At 38.4% G+C, this 17,495-nt stretch overlaps 1 protein-coding gene across 7 annotated transcripts in view; it reads right to left on the minus strand.

Annotated features, from left to right (window-relative positions):
• LOC106094211 (pericentrin) overlaps positions 1-17,495 on the minus strand; it is a 173,254-nt gene that overhangs the window by 148,221 nt on the left and 7,538 nt on the right. Inside the window, exon 1 of one of the 7 annotated variants that reach the window (XM_059360960.1) lies at positions 9,576-9,993. The exons of the other annotated variants lie outside the window; for them this stretch is intronic. Within the exon in view, the coding sequence (XP_059216943.1) occupies positions 9,576-9,590 (15 nt within the window). The 5' untranslated portion in view covers positions 9,591-9,993. Of the gene's footprint in view, positions 1-9,575; positions 9,994-17,495 lie in introns of those variants that run through there. 7 annotated transcript variants of the gene reach the window in all.

Genomic DNA, 17,495 nt, shown 5'->3' on the forward strand with positions numbered 1-17,495 from the left:
GCCATAATGGAGTTAGGGGAAATGAATAGGGCAAACGATTTAGCGGTGAAGGCCAGAGGACTGCAGTCAATAAACTTAGTTAACCTGAAGCCTTTCGCGTCGACGCAGTCCGATTTAAGGGCGTGGGCGACGAACGCGCTTGTTACTCTATGGAACAGCGTATTAGTCGGTAGGACGGCGAAAATCCTATGGGGTGATCGTATTCAAACATTAATTTATATGGACCGTTATATCGATTCAAATAAAGATTTCATGCATTTTTTATACCCTCCACCATAAGATGGGGGGTATACTAATTTCGTCATTCTGATTGTAACTACTCGAAATATTCGTCTGAGACCCCATAAAGTATGTATATTCTTGATCGTCGTGAAATTTTATGTCGATCTAGCCATGTCCGTCCGTCCGTCCGTCTGTCTGTCGAAAGCACGCTAACTTCCGAAGGAGTAAAGCTAGCCGCTTGAAATTTTGCACAAATACTTCTTATTAGTGTAGGTCGGTTGGTATTGTAAATGGGCCATATCGGTCCATGTTTTGATATAGCTGCCATATAAACCGATCTTGGGTCTTGACTTCTTGAGCCTCTAGAGTGCGCAATTCTTATCCGATTTGGATGAAATTTTGCACGACGTGTTTTGTTATGACATCCAACAACTGTGCCAAGTATGGTTCATATCGGTTTATAACCTGATATAGCTGCCAGCTGGGTCTTGACTTTTTGAGCTTCTAGAGTGCGCAATTCTTATCCGATTGAAATGAAATTTTGCACCAAGTGTTTTGTTATTATATTCAACAACTGTGCCAAGTATGGTTCAAATCGGTCCATAACCGGATATAGCTGCCATATACACCGATCTGGGGTTTTGACTTCTTGAGCCTCTAGAGTGCGCAATTCTTATCCGATTGGAATGAAATTTTGCACGACGTGTTTTGTTACGATATCCAATAACTGTGCCAAGTATGGTTCAAATCGGCCCATAACCTTATATAGCTGTCATATAAATCGATCTGGGATCTTGACTTCTTGAGCCTCTAGAGGGCGCAATTCTTATCCAATTTGAATGAATTTTGGGACGTAGTATTTTGTTATGATATCCAACAACTGTGCCAAATATGGTTCAAATCGGTTCATAACCTGATATAGCTGCCATACAAACCGATCTGGGATCTTGACTTCTTGAGGCTCTAGAGGTCGCAATTCTTATCCGATATGCCTGAAATTTTGTACGACGGATCCTCTCATGACCATAAACAAACGTGTTTATTATGGATTATGAATCGGTCTATAGCCCGATACAGATCCCATATAAATCGTTCTCTCTATTTTACTTCGTGAGCCCCAATGGGCGCAATTCTTATACGAATTGGCTGAAATTTTACACAGGTCTCCAGCATATAATTTAATTGTGGTCTAAACCGGATCATATCTCGATATCGCTCTAATAGCAGAGCAATTCTTTTTGTATATCATTTTTTGCCTAAGAAGAGATGCCGGGAAAAGAACTCGACAAATGCGATCCATGGTGGAGGGTATATAAGATTCGGCCCGGCCGAACTTAGCACGCTTTTACTTGTTTGAATTTTATGTGTTTTTTTATTTTTGAAAAACTTTCCTATAGCTCTTAAAAAATCACCCATTATAAGGCATAGAAGAATACATTGTGCAAAATTTTGAGAAGATCAGTTGAAAAATGCGGTAACAAAGGCTCTTGAACGCAAAATGAAGCATTACAAATAAGTGGGAGCTCTTTCTTACCTGTAATGTCAAAAGTCAGAAATAAATCTTTCGTGCCAAATTTTGTGAAGATTGGTTCACAAATGGCTGCATAATTGTTATACATATTAGTCAAAATCGGAGGAACATACGGTGGTGGAAAAAATATAATAATAGGGACAACAGTTACAAAGAATAATATTGCACAACAAATAAAAAAACATGATTACTTCTGTAGGAAGAGAAAAAAATAGGTCTGCACATGTGTCAATCGACCACCACAGTTCAGTGCTTGCGACGACGCGAAACAGTAAAGACGTGCATGCTAATACAATTCTCTCCACTCTCAAACCAACATATTTCATTCATTCATTCAATCATACATTCTTTAAATCATTTAAATACCCCTAACATTTTCCATTAAACTTATTCTTATAAAATATCTGTGTTTTGATTAATTGAACCAATCGGATAAGCATAATCCCACACATCTGTAAAAGGCTGAACCTGAATATTCGCGACATTGTATGGCTTTAAATGGTGAATTTTAATTTGATATTCTTGTTTGAACCGTTAAGTGGAGCGGACGTTTTGCTATTTTGCTCCGCAAGAATTTTTCTGTAACTCGTAATGAGTCTATATTTTTGAAAAAAAAAAAAAATTAAGTCACTCAAGGCCTGGCCTGCGGGTGCTTTTGAAGAAGACACCTGGTTCGAGCCTTAAGGACAAGGCCGAACCTATTCTAACTTCGCATGCCTATAACTTGCCTAGGCCATCGGCCTTCCCCGGAATACTTACACGCTCTTAAAGAGGTTGGAATAATAGAAGACGCATCGCTCTCAGGTTTATTTAGAGGCTTGGTGCAAATAATGCTAAGACCCTCATTAATAGCGAGAGAGACTCCCTAAATTAGGCACGGGAATTCGCTGCGCAGGCTACTCCAAAGACTACACGTCTAGATTCAGAAACCTGGACGACATCCCATGCCTAAAAAACTAGGGCGAACAATAGTAAGGTGGGTCCAAGAACCTTTGCTAATGTCGCTAAGGACAGTTTGGTGATGACAGTTGTCGGAATAATTGGAGTCAATGGACTGTCATCAGTATACTCCGATGTTCTTGCGGAATTTCGTGGGTCACCTCAAGTTTGTGACGATGCAGGCTGGTATCGGAGCCGATACAGACTAATTGCCTTCGGGGATCAACGTTGCGCCCTAAAAATGATTGTGAGATCTGGCCAGGTGCAGCACTAGATTAGTCAAGAAGGAAGATATTCCTTCTTGACCAGGAGCATTCTTGGATACCAAAGATTCCCTCACATTCTGAATCCATACTTGGAAGACTAAGGGACTAAGACAATCTTTCAACCACCGACTGGAAGATTGGTAGATTGTTGCTGGACACTTGTCTGAGGAACTATCGACCACATGGCTAAAGTCTTGCGGATTGCAGAAGAATGAAAATCCCCCTGCCGCAATCGCGACAGGAGGGTGTGTGTAAGAATGGTTCGTGGGAATGGGAGACACAGAGCCTGTATTCTTGCAAAGAGTAGTCTAAATGTATTTCTTCTTCCGTCGCTAAGCGCTGAAGATTCAGTAGTAGCCAGCCCCGAAATAAAAAAGTCTTATTTCTAGTTGGCTTCCTTATGTATGGCACACGATTCAGAGATGTCGCCTTCAAACCTTAAAATGCTTGGAATAAATTTCGGAACAAATTCTGCACGTCTATCCCTTCCACACCATAAAAGGAAGTAGCAACTGCGGAGGATATAGCCATAATGGTCAAGCGGATCACGAAGGCCCCGAATGGCTCGCTTGTGTCAGCATGTCTTAGTGCCAAGCCAAGGGGCATACAGCGACCGCCATGGTGGACCCTAGAGCTCGTTGGTCTAAGGAAGGACTGCAGAAAACTTCAACAGGGCGAAAGCCACAAGAGCACCACACGATTGGGACATCTATTTATAAGGCTGAGCTAAGAAAACATAAGAGCGAGTTGAGAAAGACTCAGAACAAATCCTGGGTGGAGTTCTGCAGCTCCGTGGAGGATACAGCTGAGGCTTCTAAGCTAAGGAAGATTCTGTCCTCTAGACCCATTACAGTGGGGTATATTCAGAAGTCAGAGAATGTTTGGACAATGTCTAGTGAGGAAACATTACAACTACTCGTAGATATACATTTCCCGGGAAATTCTCCTACGCACAACGTAGCGCCAGAAGAGTTTGTCACTGGCATGTATTCTTCGGATGTTATTGGGAAAATTGTGTCTGAGCCTTATTGTCCTTTGGACAATAAGAAGTTTCTACTCCTTTGAGTCGCCAGGCCCTGATGATATATCACCGATTGAAGTACAAGCTGTGTCTGTTAGACTGGTTCCTTGGCTTAGGGAGATATACTCTGCTTGTATCAGAATGTCATATATATACCTATGGGATGCAGGGACAAGAAGGTCATTTTCATTCCGAAAGCAGGAAAACCTTACCACAGAAGAAGACGAAAAATTTTCGTCATATTAGTCGGATATCCTTTATGCGGAAGACTCATAGGGCAAAGATCCCAGGAGATCGCCTGTCTCGGCAGCAGCTGCATATAGTAAAGACAAATCCACAGCCCTTCACGACCTAGTCGTCTACATAGAGGGTTCTCTCATTGTAAAGGAATATACAATGGTAGCATTTCTTGACTTTGAAGGTGCTTTCAATAATGTAAAACTGACTTCAATCATGAAGAGATGGAGTCTCTAGGCATCAACTTTATCGTAGGAAAGTTTATTAATAACTTACTAAAATATGTTTTTCAACAGGCTTGGGATCTGTGGATCTAAAAAGATGGGTCAGCAGAGGAACTCCTCAAGGAGGTGTACTGTCTCCTCTACTTTGGAATATAGCCATTAACAATATATTGTTGTCTCTCGAAGAAAAAGGCTTAAAAGTGGTCGCGTATTCTGATAACGTGCCAATTGCGGTTGGGGGAAAGTTTCCCAGCACTCTAAGAGATATACTTCAGGAAACTCTACGTGCAACAGCGAAGTGAGCTAGCGAAAGTGGTCTAGGTATAAATCCGTGCAAGACAGAAGTAGTTCCTTTTAGCAGGAGATACAAGTTGCCTACAATGACACCTATCAGAAAGCGCAAAATACCTGGGGGTTTTGTTAGACAGGAAATTGAACTTGAAATCCAGCATTTTGGAAAGGGCAAGAAAGGCAACTCTTGACCCATACACCAGCAAGAGAACCATTGGCAAAAGTTGGGGGTTTAGACCACATGTCATGCATTGGGTATATACTGCAGTTGTCAGACCTATTATGCTACATGGTGTTATGGTCTGGTGGACGGCGCTTCAAAAGTCCATCAGCTGTTCAAAAGTCAACCAGATCCAAAGGATCGGTTGTTTGTGCATCACAGCCGCGCTAAAGACGACACCATCAGATGCACTGAATTTAATGCTACATGTTATGCCTCTGGGCATTGTGACTAGACAAATTGCTGCGACCACTGCCGTGATAGGTGTACTCTTAAGATCTGGAACTGGTCATATCGAAAAGGATACCCGATCACTCCAGTGTGTATCAAGCATAGATACTTGCAATTAAGGAAGCGGTGGAATAAGGAAATAATGTCATAACAAATATTGCTATAAATATCTTCTCAGACAGCCAGGCAATCATTAAATCCCTGGAGAACGTATTACTGAACACAAAAACCGCCCTCGACTGTCGCAGATTTCTCAACAAACAGTTCAAAATTCACCTGTTTATGGTATCGGGCCACTGATATATTCCAGGGAAGCGGATGAGCTTGCGAGACTAAGAACTACCCTACACATTCCAGGGATACTGGAATCTGTGGGTATGACTCTAGCGACATGTAAGCTAAGTTTTCAGGACCAGGCCCGAAGGACAACCAATGATAGATGGTCGCAAAGAGTGGGCTGTGAGCATTCCAAAACTATGTGGCCTTATCTAGACTTGAAGAGATCTACCGCTTTGCTGTCATTGGCTTAAACAGACGTCTCAGTCGTTGTGTCCGTCATGACAGGTCATTGTATAATCGGAAAACATGCTGACAGACTGAAGGTTGCCAACGGTAACGACTTTTGCAGAAGCTGTGAGGACATCGAAGAAAAAGATACTACGGAACACCTTCTGTGTGTGTGTCCCGCACTGAGAAGGAGTTCCACTTTAGGTTCTCATTTTTTTGAGAACCTGTCTGGTTTAGCGGATGTGAATATTCGTTGGGCTTTTTAAAGCGATCTGAATAGTTCAAGGGTAGGAACTAGAATACATCTTCCTTCTCCTGTTCCTGTGGAATCACAATGGACAAACACGTCAAAGTGAGTCTGATGACAGATTGCCACTTACCTAACATACTTGGAAAAATAACAGGGGCACTTATCAAAACGTTCTAATTACTTATGAATTCTATTATTTTTGTAACTTTTAATCTAACAGGAACGAAAAATAAATGGTTACTACTCAATCACATGCTTTATTGCAATATTAATTGCGTAAATTAAAGCATTAGTACCTCAAAAAGGTTCGCCGAGTTCACACAACTGAAGAAGAGAAAAAAATTAAAAAAAAATACACATTTAAAAACCATAAGCAAGTTTCAAATTTTGCTCGTTTTATACCCCAGAGGTTTTTAATAAGGTATAGGTCCCATGTTTGGGATAGGCCTTCCAAATTCGGTACAGAAAGCTCTTAGAACTAGAATTCTGCTAGTCTGGAAGAGTGCTTTAAGTCGTTAACTTACATGAACTGTTACTTAGGGTCATTTTCTTTCTCGGAAAAAGGAAACATTTTATTCCCTAAGATATCCTTGTAATCTTCAACACACATTTTGTCCCTAATCCAGAAAATGGGTTATGGACCAAAAACAGAGAATCACCCACAATCTTAGGGTTATATTCTTTGGTCCTAATATTAATTTTCTTCTTTTATCAGACGGAAAAATTTTCGTCCCATAGTGCGAGAAAATTTAAAAAATTTCCAGATAAGAGTGTAATTAAATTCTGATCGAATTTTTTTTACAAAAATCAAAAAAATATCCCTTTCGAGCAAAGATGGTTTCGAAATCGGCACTTTTACTAAATTTGCTGTAAATTTGGTCCATCCGCTTAGTCCCATGTATCTCACAAATAAATGCTTCAATGTCGTCTTCCAATCAGAAAGTGATTCTGAGTCAATGGGTCTATCCTTCTGGATGTTACAAACAAATTCGTCAATCCATTTGTAACACATCGAAATATTGATCTGAGATCCACCAAAGTATATCTATGCTCTTAATCGTCTTAACATTCCAAATCGATTTAGGAATAAATCTAGCTGGGAATAAAGCTAGTCACATGAAAATTTGCACTACTACAATCCGTTGAAATTGTAAATGGATCGGATATTGACTTCTTGAGTCTCTAGAGGAACAATTCTTATCCGATTTGGCAGAAATTTTGCACCAAGTTTTTTATTTCGACTTTCAACAAATATGCCTAGTATGATCTAAATCGGTTTATAACCTGATATACAATAGCTCCCATATAAACAGATCAGCATGAAGTGTTTTGTTTTGATTTCCAAATACCTATGCTACGTATGGTCTAAATCAGTTCATAGCCTGATAAAGCTCCCATATAAACTAATCTCGAATCTTGATTTCTTGAGCCTATAGAGGGCGCAATTCTTATCCGATTTGGCTGAAATTTTATACATTTGCAAATTTTATATTTGCAAATGCAAATTTGGCCAAGAACATTCCACTAAGGAACAGAGCCAAACTTCTCACATATCACAGAGTGCTATCCGATTCAAGTTCAATCATGAGGCGCCACCTATTTGTGGAGAAGTTTTTTCATGGCTGCCATACCATTTTTATACCCTCCACCATAGTATGGGGGTATACTAATTTCGTGATTCCGTTTGGAACACATCGAAATATTATTCTTGATAGTGATTCTTGATTCTTAGGAGATTTAGCCATTCCCGCCCGTACGTATGTCTCTCCGTCGAAAGCACGCAAACTTTCGAGGGAGTAAAACTAGGTGCTTGAAATTTTGCCTAAATACTTCTTACTAGCGCAGGTCGGTTGGGATTGTAAACGCAATTATCATCCGATTTGGCTGAAATTGAATAGTTCTGGTTTGACCATCAACAAATATGCCAAGTACGGCTCAAATCGGTTTATAACCCGATATAGGTACCATATAAACCGATCTCGGATCTTGACTTCTTGAGCCGCTAGAGGGCGCAATAATTATCCGATTTCGCTGAAATTTTGCATGAAGCGTTTTCATCCAACTTCCAACAATTGCGCCAATTATGGTTAAAATCGGTTAATAACCTGATATAGCTACCATATAAACCGATCTCGGCTCTTGACTTCTTGAGCCGCTAGAGCGAGCAATTATTATCTGATTTAGCCGAAAGTTAGCATGGAGTGTTTTGGTTTAAACATCAACAACTGCGTCAAGTATGACCCAAATCGGTTCACAATCTGATATAGCTCCATTATAAATCGATATTCTGATTATATTACTTGAGCCTCTAGGGAGAGCAATTTTTATAGGATTTTGCACAACGACTTCTTGTTTTAAATATGCCATGAAGCGGTCGATAACCTGCTATAGTTCCCATATAAACAGATTTCCCAATTTTATTTAATTCTTATCCGATTTGACTGAAATTTTGCACAATAAATTCCACTTTGGTGTGGAATAGTCGAACCAAGTATGGCCCCAATCGGTTCATAACTTGGTATATCTGAAAATGCACAGCAATTCTTATCTATTATCCTTTGTTCGTCTACAAAGAGATATTGGCCAAAGAACTTGACAAATGCGATTCATGGTGAAGGGTATATAAGATTTGGCCAGGTCGAACATAGCACGCTTTTACTTGTTTCAAATGTCATAGTTCCTTACAAATGCCGCCAGCATTAGAAAGAGATAACCACCGTTGAAAAATTTTTTTAATGTTCTCGCCAGAATTCGAACCCAGGTGTTAAGCGTCATAAGCGGATATGCGCTACGGTGGCCTCCAACCTGATATAGCTTCCATAAAAACCAATCTCCGGATTTTATGTCTTGAGCCCCTGTAAGGCGCAATTCTTATACGATTTGGCTGAAATTTTGCGTAATGATTTTTACTATTCTCTTCAACCTCAACAAACCAATTACGGTGCGAATCGGTCTATAACCTGATATAGCTTTAATAGCAAAGCAATTCTTATTCATTATCTCTTTATATTCAAACATATTGGGTTGCCCAAAAAGTAATTGCGGATTTTTCATATAGTCGGCGTTGACAAATTTTTTCACAGCTTGTGACTCTGTAATTGCATTCTTTCTTCTGTCAGTTATCAGCTGTTACTTTGAGCTTGCTTTAGAAAAAAAGTGTAAAAAAAGTATATTTGATTAAAGTTCATTCTAAGCTTCATTAAAAATGCATTTACGTTCTTTTAAAAAATCCGCAATTACTTTTTGGGCAACCCTTGCCCAAAAGAGATATCGCGCAAAGAACTTGACAAATGCGATCCATGGTGTAGGTTATGTAAGATACGGCCCGGCCGAACTAAGCACGCTTTTACTTGTTTATTAATAGCCTTTTTGTTGATGTCGGATATGAATTCCTTGCGAATCGGGCACTCCATAAAAAGTGTATCGAAATAATTCCTTATTTACTCGGATTGTCCTTCAACCAAACTCTTGAGTTACAAGAAAATGGGCCTTCAAGATCGCCAAACAAGCCAAAAATTTTCTTTATTTTTCGAAGCCCGAAACAAATGCCATAGATCTCTTTCCCGTAGAGAAACAGGATGATCCTAACCGAAGATGTATTTATTTAATAAATTTTTTTCAACGTAGTAGACTTACATGTATTTTAGGCATTTTGTAGTTCGTTTTTATAACATATTTCGGAATCCAATAGGTTTTCAATTAAAGAAATTTCGCCTTAATTTACAATATCTTATCACTTTGGCTAAGAAAAGCACTTTTCCACAATTGGCAAGGTTTATAGCAAAAAAAAAACATTATATCTTTTTTACAATTCCAAATAGTTGAAATTTTTTAGGGCTTTAGATTGAATTTTAATATGTTTTCTTTTAATTGCAAAACCTTTCTCAGATTTTCCGTAAAACTTTTAAACGAAAGCCCAGCACTCAGGATTCATATATGTAAAAGCCCCTTTGTATTATTTTTTAAATTTTTTTTTAAATCCTTTATTATATGATAATAATTATTTTTTTATTTTCTTAAAACATGTTTATGTTTCAGTGCGTTCAACGCTCACTACCGTTTGTTCTCTCCGGCCGCACGATATATGAAAAACTAATCGTTTCACTTTCTATTGCACGATAACGAACCCCACCAAGAGCAGAGAACAAACAGCGCCACAGATAGAAGGCAGGACGGACAGAATCAAACGAAAATGAATGAACGAACGATTGGAGCAAGGCACACTCACACACCACACGCTGAAAAAAAGCGCGCCAACAACCCATTCGTCCGTATTTCATCCATCCATCCAACTATCTATTGGGGCATACAACAGCCTAAGGCTCCATGCAACAAACATTTGCGCGTTATAAAAACAACAAAAGATTTCAAAACGAATGCAACATAAAGAGAGACTTTGTAAAATTTGCAACAACAGAAGAAAAGTAAGAAGCAACACAACAATTCGAAAAAAAATACTATAAGTATTTGAAGATTGATATTACTTACATTAATAAAATACTGTGTGGTTATTTTGTTTTTATACCCTCCACCATAAGATGGGGGGTATACTAATTTCGTCATTCTGATTGTAACTACTCGAAATATTCGTCTGAGACCCCATAAAGTATATATATTCTTGATCGTCGTGAAATTTTATGTCGATCTAGCCATGTCCGTCCGTCTGTCCGTCCGTCCGTCCGTCCGTCCGTCCGTCCGTCCGTCCGTCTGTCTGTCGAAAGCACGCTAACTTCCGAAGGAGTAAAGCTAGCCGCTTGAAATTTTGCACAAATACTTCTTATTAGTGTAGGTCGGTTGGTATTGTAAATGGGCCATATCGGTCCATGTTTTGATATAGCTGCCATATAAACCGATCTTGGGTCTTGACTTCTTGAGCCTCTAGAGTGCGCAATACTTATCCGATTGGAATGAAATTTTGCACGACGTGTTTTGTTATGATATCCAACAACTGTGCCAAGTATGGTTCAAATCGGTTCATAACCTGATATAGCTGCCATATAAACCGATCTGGGGTCTTGACTTCTTGAGCCTCTAGAGTGCGCAATTCTTATCCGATTGGAATGAAATTTTGCACGACGTGTTTTGTTATGATATCCAACAACTGTGCCAAGTATGGTTCAAATCGGTCCATAACCTGATATAGCTGCCATATACACCGATCTGGGGTTTTGACTTCTTGAGCCTCTAGAGTGCGCAATTATTATCCGATATGCCTGAAATTTTGTACGATGGATCCTCTCATGACCATCAACAAACGTGTTTATTATGGTCGAATCGGTCTATAGCCCGATACAGATCCCATATAAATCGTTCTCTCTATTTTACTTCGTGAGCCCCAATAGGCGCAATTCTTATACGAATTGGCTGACATTTTACCCAGGTCTCCAACATATAATTTAATTGTGGTCTGAACCGGACCATATCTTGATATCGTTGTAATAGCAGAGCAACTCTCTTCTTATATCCTTTTTTGCCTAAGAAGAGATGCCGGGAAAAGAACTCGACAAATGCGATCCATGGTGGAGGGTATATAAGATTCGGCCCGGCCGAACTTAGAACGCTTTTACTTGTTTTATATTGGCCGGCCGCAAGAGGCGTTATATGTTAGGGCACTAGTTTGTAGCAAAAAAATCTACAAATGTTTTCTATACAACAAGTAAAAACGGCCGGGCCAAATCTTGGGAATCCACCACCATGAATTCTGCCAAAAATTTATACAAAATAAATTTAGTTGTAGGGCATAATTTTATTCTACATACCAAATTTAAAGCTTCTAGGAACCGAACAAGGATGATCTAGAGACGGATTTACATGGGAGCTATATCAGGTTATAGTCTGATTTCGACCGTACTTGGCACAGTTGTTGAAAGTGGAAACATAACACTACATGCGAAATTTCGGCCAAATAGGACCAAAAATGCGCCATGTAATGGCTCAAGAAGTTAAATCAAGAAATTGGTTTATATGGGAGCTATATCAGATTAAATACCGATTTGGACCGTACTTGGCACAGTTGTTGGAAGTCAAAACAAAACACAGCATGCAAACTTTCAGCCAGGTCGGACAAAACTTGCGGCTTCCAGGGGCTCAAGAAGTCAATAACATATAGGAGCTATATTAGGTTATAGACCGATTTGGACCGTACTTGGCACAGTTTTTGAAAGTTGTAACAGAACACTATATACCAAATTTCAGCAAAATCGGACAAAAATTGCGGCTTTCAGGGGCTCAAGAAGTCAAATCAGGAGATCGGTTCGTATGGGAGCTATATCAGGTTCTTAACCGATTTGGACTGTACTCAACACAGTTGTTGGAAGTTGCAACAAAACACTATATGGCAAAATTCAGCCAAATCGGATAAAAATTGCGGCTTCCAGGACCTAAAGAAGTCAAATCGACAGATCGGTTTATATGGGAACTATATCCAAATCTCAACCGATATGGCCCATTTGCTATCCCCAATGACCTACATCAATATTTAGTATCTGTGCAAAATTTCAAGCGGCTAGCTTTACGCGTTCGACCTCTAACGTGATTTCGACAGTATGTAGAAGCCACAATTTTTGTCCGATCTTTACAAAATTTTGCATGAAGCATTTTATTCGAGGTCCTCATATGTGTGCAAGATTTCGTCAAAACCGGGCCAGATTTAGATATAGCTCCCATATATATATTTCACCCGATGTGGTCTTATAGGAGCCGCAGTTTTGTTCTGATCTTTACAAAAATTTGCATGACGTATTTTGATTGACGTCGTCATATATGTGTGCAAAGTTTCATAAAAATCGGGCCAGATTTAGATATAGCTTCCATAAATATTTTCCATCCGATATGGACTTCTAAGCCTGTAGAACCCACAATTTTCGTCCGATCTTAACAAAAAAAGGCACGAGGAGATTTAGTTGACGCCCCAATACGTGTGCAAAATTTCATAAAAATCGGTTCAGATTTAGATATAGCTCCCCTATATATATCTTTCATCCGATATAGCCTTTAAAGGCTGTAGAAGTCACTATTTTGGTCCGATCTTTACGAAATTTAGCATGAGGTGTTTTATTTGAGGTCCTCATACAGCGGTCAAAAAAAGTATTCATCATTCAATGTTTTTTTTTTTAATAAGTCTACAAAAGACAATTGGAATAAAAACATATTAAACTAATGATGCAGTAGTGCTTGTGTGATATATATGTACACAATTTCATTGTTTTTAAAGAAAAAAATAGTATTTATTGGAACAAAAAGGGCCATTTTACAGCTGAACACAAAAAATTAAACAAAAAAAGTATTCATCATTGCAAAAAAACAAAAAAATAAATAACATAATTTAAAAAAATTAATATTTTGTTATTCGACCACCGCGTCTTATAACTTCTTTTAAACGGTTTGACATCGATTGGACTAATTTAGCGGTTATATTTTGGTCTATATTAGTCCATTCCTCCATTATCACCTGTTGCATTTGACTCTTGCTCGAAAAATTGCGCGTTCTCAATTTGCGTTCGAGATGTTCCCAAAGATGTTCAATTGGGTTCAAGTCGGGACTTTGAGGAGGAGTTTTAATGACTTTGGGGCAGTTATACAGCATCCACATCTTGGTATTTAAAGCAGAATGTTTGGGGTCATTATCTTGATAATATTGAAAGTTATTACCAAGCCCAAGTTTTACAGCACTATCTTTTAAATTCCTCTTTAAAATGTCAATGTAATACTTATGATCCATTACTCCATTAATAATTTCAAGATTTCCCGCTCCTGAAGCCGCCATACACCCCCAAACCATTAAACCACCTCCACCATGTTTTACAGTAGCAACTGTGTTTCGTTCTTCAAGCTCTGTATTTGGTTTTCTGTACACTATGACCTTTCCATCGCACCCAAAAAGATTAAACTTGCTCTCGTCTGCAAAAATGACTGTTTTCCAAAATGATTCGGGCTGTTTTACATACATTTTTGCGAAGTTTAGCCTTTTCACTCGGTTTATTTTATTTATAAAGGGCTTCTTACGTGCAGTTCTTCCTCTGTAACTATGCCTTTTGAGTGTATTTCGAATTGTTTGTGTAGTAACTGCCTTCCCTAAATATTCCATAGTGTTTTTACGAAGAATGGTCGCATTTGTCTTCGGAGTTTTCTGAACTTGCCGCACTAGCCAACGCACATCTCCAACTGAAAGTGCTTTTGGTCGACCAGATCTTGGTTTATTGTCAACAGTTTTCGTTTCTGTCCACTTTCTGATGATGGATTGTATAGTAGATCGTGGTCTATTTAATATTTCACTGATAGTTTTTTGAGTTAAACCATTCCTGTGGTGTTTTATTATCAAAACTTTTACCTCATCAGAAACCTCGTTTTGCTTACGACCCATTTTGACAAAAACTATATTTTCAATGAAATTAAATATTTGCTGTCAAGGGCAAAGCCTCCTTTACTAAATAAAACAGAAAAGGGGGATTCCCAAATAATATTTGAATTTGACTTTGATGATAGCACATCAATGATGAATACTTTTTTTGTTCTGTTTTTGGTGTTATTATATAAAATTGCATTTTTTGCTCTAATTAAATTTATTTTTTGAATTTATTTTAAAACATATTACGAAAAATAAACTATTGCATAAAACTGCATTATTTGTTTACTTTAAATTTTCTTCAATTACCCAAAATAAGTGAATTTATTATCAATTTTGCTAATGATGAATACTTTTTTTGACCGCTGTATGTGTGCAAAATTTCATAAAAATCAGTCCAGATTTAGATATAGCTCTAATACACATCCCTTGTCCGATATGGCCTTTTGATCCGATCTCTACAAAATTGTTCATGAGATGGATGTTTTATTTGACGTCCCAATATGTCTAATAAAAGATTTCATCAAAATCTGTTCAGATTTAGATAAAGCTCCTATATACATATATCTTTTATCCGATACGGCCTGTTAAGGCTGTATAAAGCCACAATTTTTATAACATGGTAGAAAAATCTTAAAGTCTGGCTAGATTTGGAGTTAAGTTCTACATATATAGAAATTAGTGCGTAGACTCGGGGGTGTAGGGTATTATACAGTCGGCTCCGCCCGACATTTGCCTTTCCTTACTGCTTCCTAAGAAAAATGTTGTTTTATAATAAAAACTAAATTAATTTTTTTTTTTACAAAAAAACTAACGGAAATCTTTCTATACGAAAAAATTCTATACAGAGCAATTTGCAAAGAAATGGACAAACGTTTTTCTGTATGCAGCAGTTGGACAAAACATTTCTGAATAAAAAATATAACGGAATTTTTTTCTTGTAAATTGAGCTAGGGCTTTAAATTTTGGAACTACACTATGACTGCCTTAATTGGGAGAGTAAATAAGTTTTTCGACATTTAGGTGCTTAAAAGAACGAAATAGGTGAACTTTGCACAGGACAAACGGTTAGTGCAAGAACTCTAAAATTTGGCTTAAATGAGTGTTGTTGCGAAATAAAGAGCATAAATAGAAGAATGTGAAAAATAGTACAGTAAACGGGGAAAAACGAACGTTTAGTATCGCACTTGGTACCATTTCGTACTTTCTTTACGTATTGAACCAGAGCTCTGATATTCTGCATGTAGGTACAACTAGGAAATATATGTTGATGACTAAATGATTTTTGTGCATGGGTCTTTCAATAAGAGCGCTACAAAAAAAAAATATAAAAAAAAACTTTAAAATGGAAAAATTAGGCAGAGCCCTGCCGGGATTCTGGGGTCACGAAGCAATGTCGAGAGCCGTTGCCATTGTCTAGCCTTCAAAGCCAGCAATGCAACTTCCAACAGTTACATAGAATCATGTGTATACCATGTAATTGAGTAGTGTAATTGTGTAGACAAAAAATTTGCCATTAAACAAAAACACATGCCTTGGGAAAAAGTACAGCTAATAGGCAGGGCTGTCGAGCGTGGTTAATGTGGTTATTTGTATCATAGAGGCGTTTTCGCAATAAATTAGTTACAAGTGCAACACACCCACGTACGACCCTTGAAGCCTTCACACCTAATATGGCTGATGAGTAATTCTTAACCAATTTACGAAACGCGTCCCATAGTGGTAGCTGTGTGTTGCGATCTCTGGTTTGTTTTTGTGTGTGCATTATAGTTAAGAACCTTACCCACACAAACAACGAAAAATGGAGCGAACAAGTATACAAGTATATATAACAAGTATATATATAGTTGAACTAATCACTGACAGACAGTACACCCAAAATTTTGTTGTTGGGCAATTGTTCCTACCTGTATATGAATATATATTGCATAGACCATAGACTTGGCGTAGCTCCACAGGAAACGGCGTCAAATTGCACGACCGAGGCCGCCAATCGACTCGACTCCAAACTTGGTTTCCAATAAAATGATTTTTAACATTCGCTGTGTGGCTTATGCCAATGTCCTGTTGCAACCACATGCCCTCCAAGTCCATATCATCCAATTGGGGTCAAAAATATTATGTTATCATTGAACGTTAACGATTCCCATTCACAGTAACGTGATTATTTGCTTTTACCGTAAACGGTACGAAATGCTGTAATCGCACCAGGAGGGAAAGAAAACGTTCTTAAGTGCTGTAATTGGTAGTATTTGGTAATTTCTTTACAGATTGAGCTAGAGGTCTGAAATTTGGCATCCAGATACACATTGACAGTATATAAAGGGTGAGTTTCTAAGAGCTATAGGAAAGTATTTAAAAAAAATCTTTCCAACATTTCGGCCGAATAAATGCTTCAATGTTGTCTTCCAATGCGTTAATTGAAGCGGGCTTATCTGTATAGACATGAGCTTTAACATAGCCCCACAAAAAAAGTCTAAAGGCGTTAAATCACACGATTTAGGCTGCCAATTAACCGCTCCCGAACGTGAAATAAAATATTCACCGAACTCGCCTTCCAATATGTCCATTGTTACGCGTGCTGTTGAAACCACATGTCATGCATGTCAAGCTCATCTCACGATAGCGCTCAGCCTATACAGTTACGTTACGATTCGCATCATCTTTGAAGTACGGCCCATTGATGCCACCGGCCCATAAACCACACCAAAATGTTACTTTTTCTGGATGCATTAGTAGCTCTTGCAATGCTTCTGGTTGATCTTCACTTCAAAATCGAAAAATTATGGTTATTTACGTACCCATTGAGGCAAAAATGAACTTCGCCGCTGAATACGATTTGAACACGATGAACTTTCTTAACAGAGCACGCACTTTGTTAATACAATTCAATAATTTGCAAGCGTTGTTAGTTTATAACACGATTTATGGTTAAATTGTAGACCAAACTAAAGATGTCTGACGGTGAAACAAAACACGAAACGTACGTGAGCTGTTTAGTGTTGCCAAAAAGATATAATCGCCCTTTATATAGCATTTTGGGCAAAAAGTTTGATATCATCTCACGATAGCGCTCAGCCTATACAGTTACGTTACGATTCGCATCATCTTTGAAGTACGGCCCATTGATGCCACCGGCCCATAAACCACACCAAAATGTTACTTTTTCTGGATGCATTAGTAGCTCTTGCAATGCTTCTGGTTGATCTTCA

This window comes from Stomoxys calcitrans, chromosome 1, assembly GCF_963082655.1.
Source record: "Stomoxys calcitrans chromosome 1, idStoCalc2.1, whole genome shotgun sequence".
In the NCBI taxonomy this organism is placed as follows: domain Eukaryota; kingdom Metazoa; phylum Arthropoda; class Insecta; order Diptera; family Muscidae; genus Stomoxys; species Stomoxys calcitrans.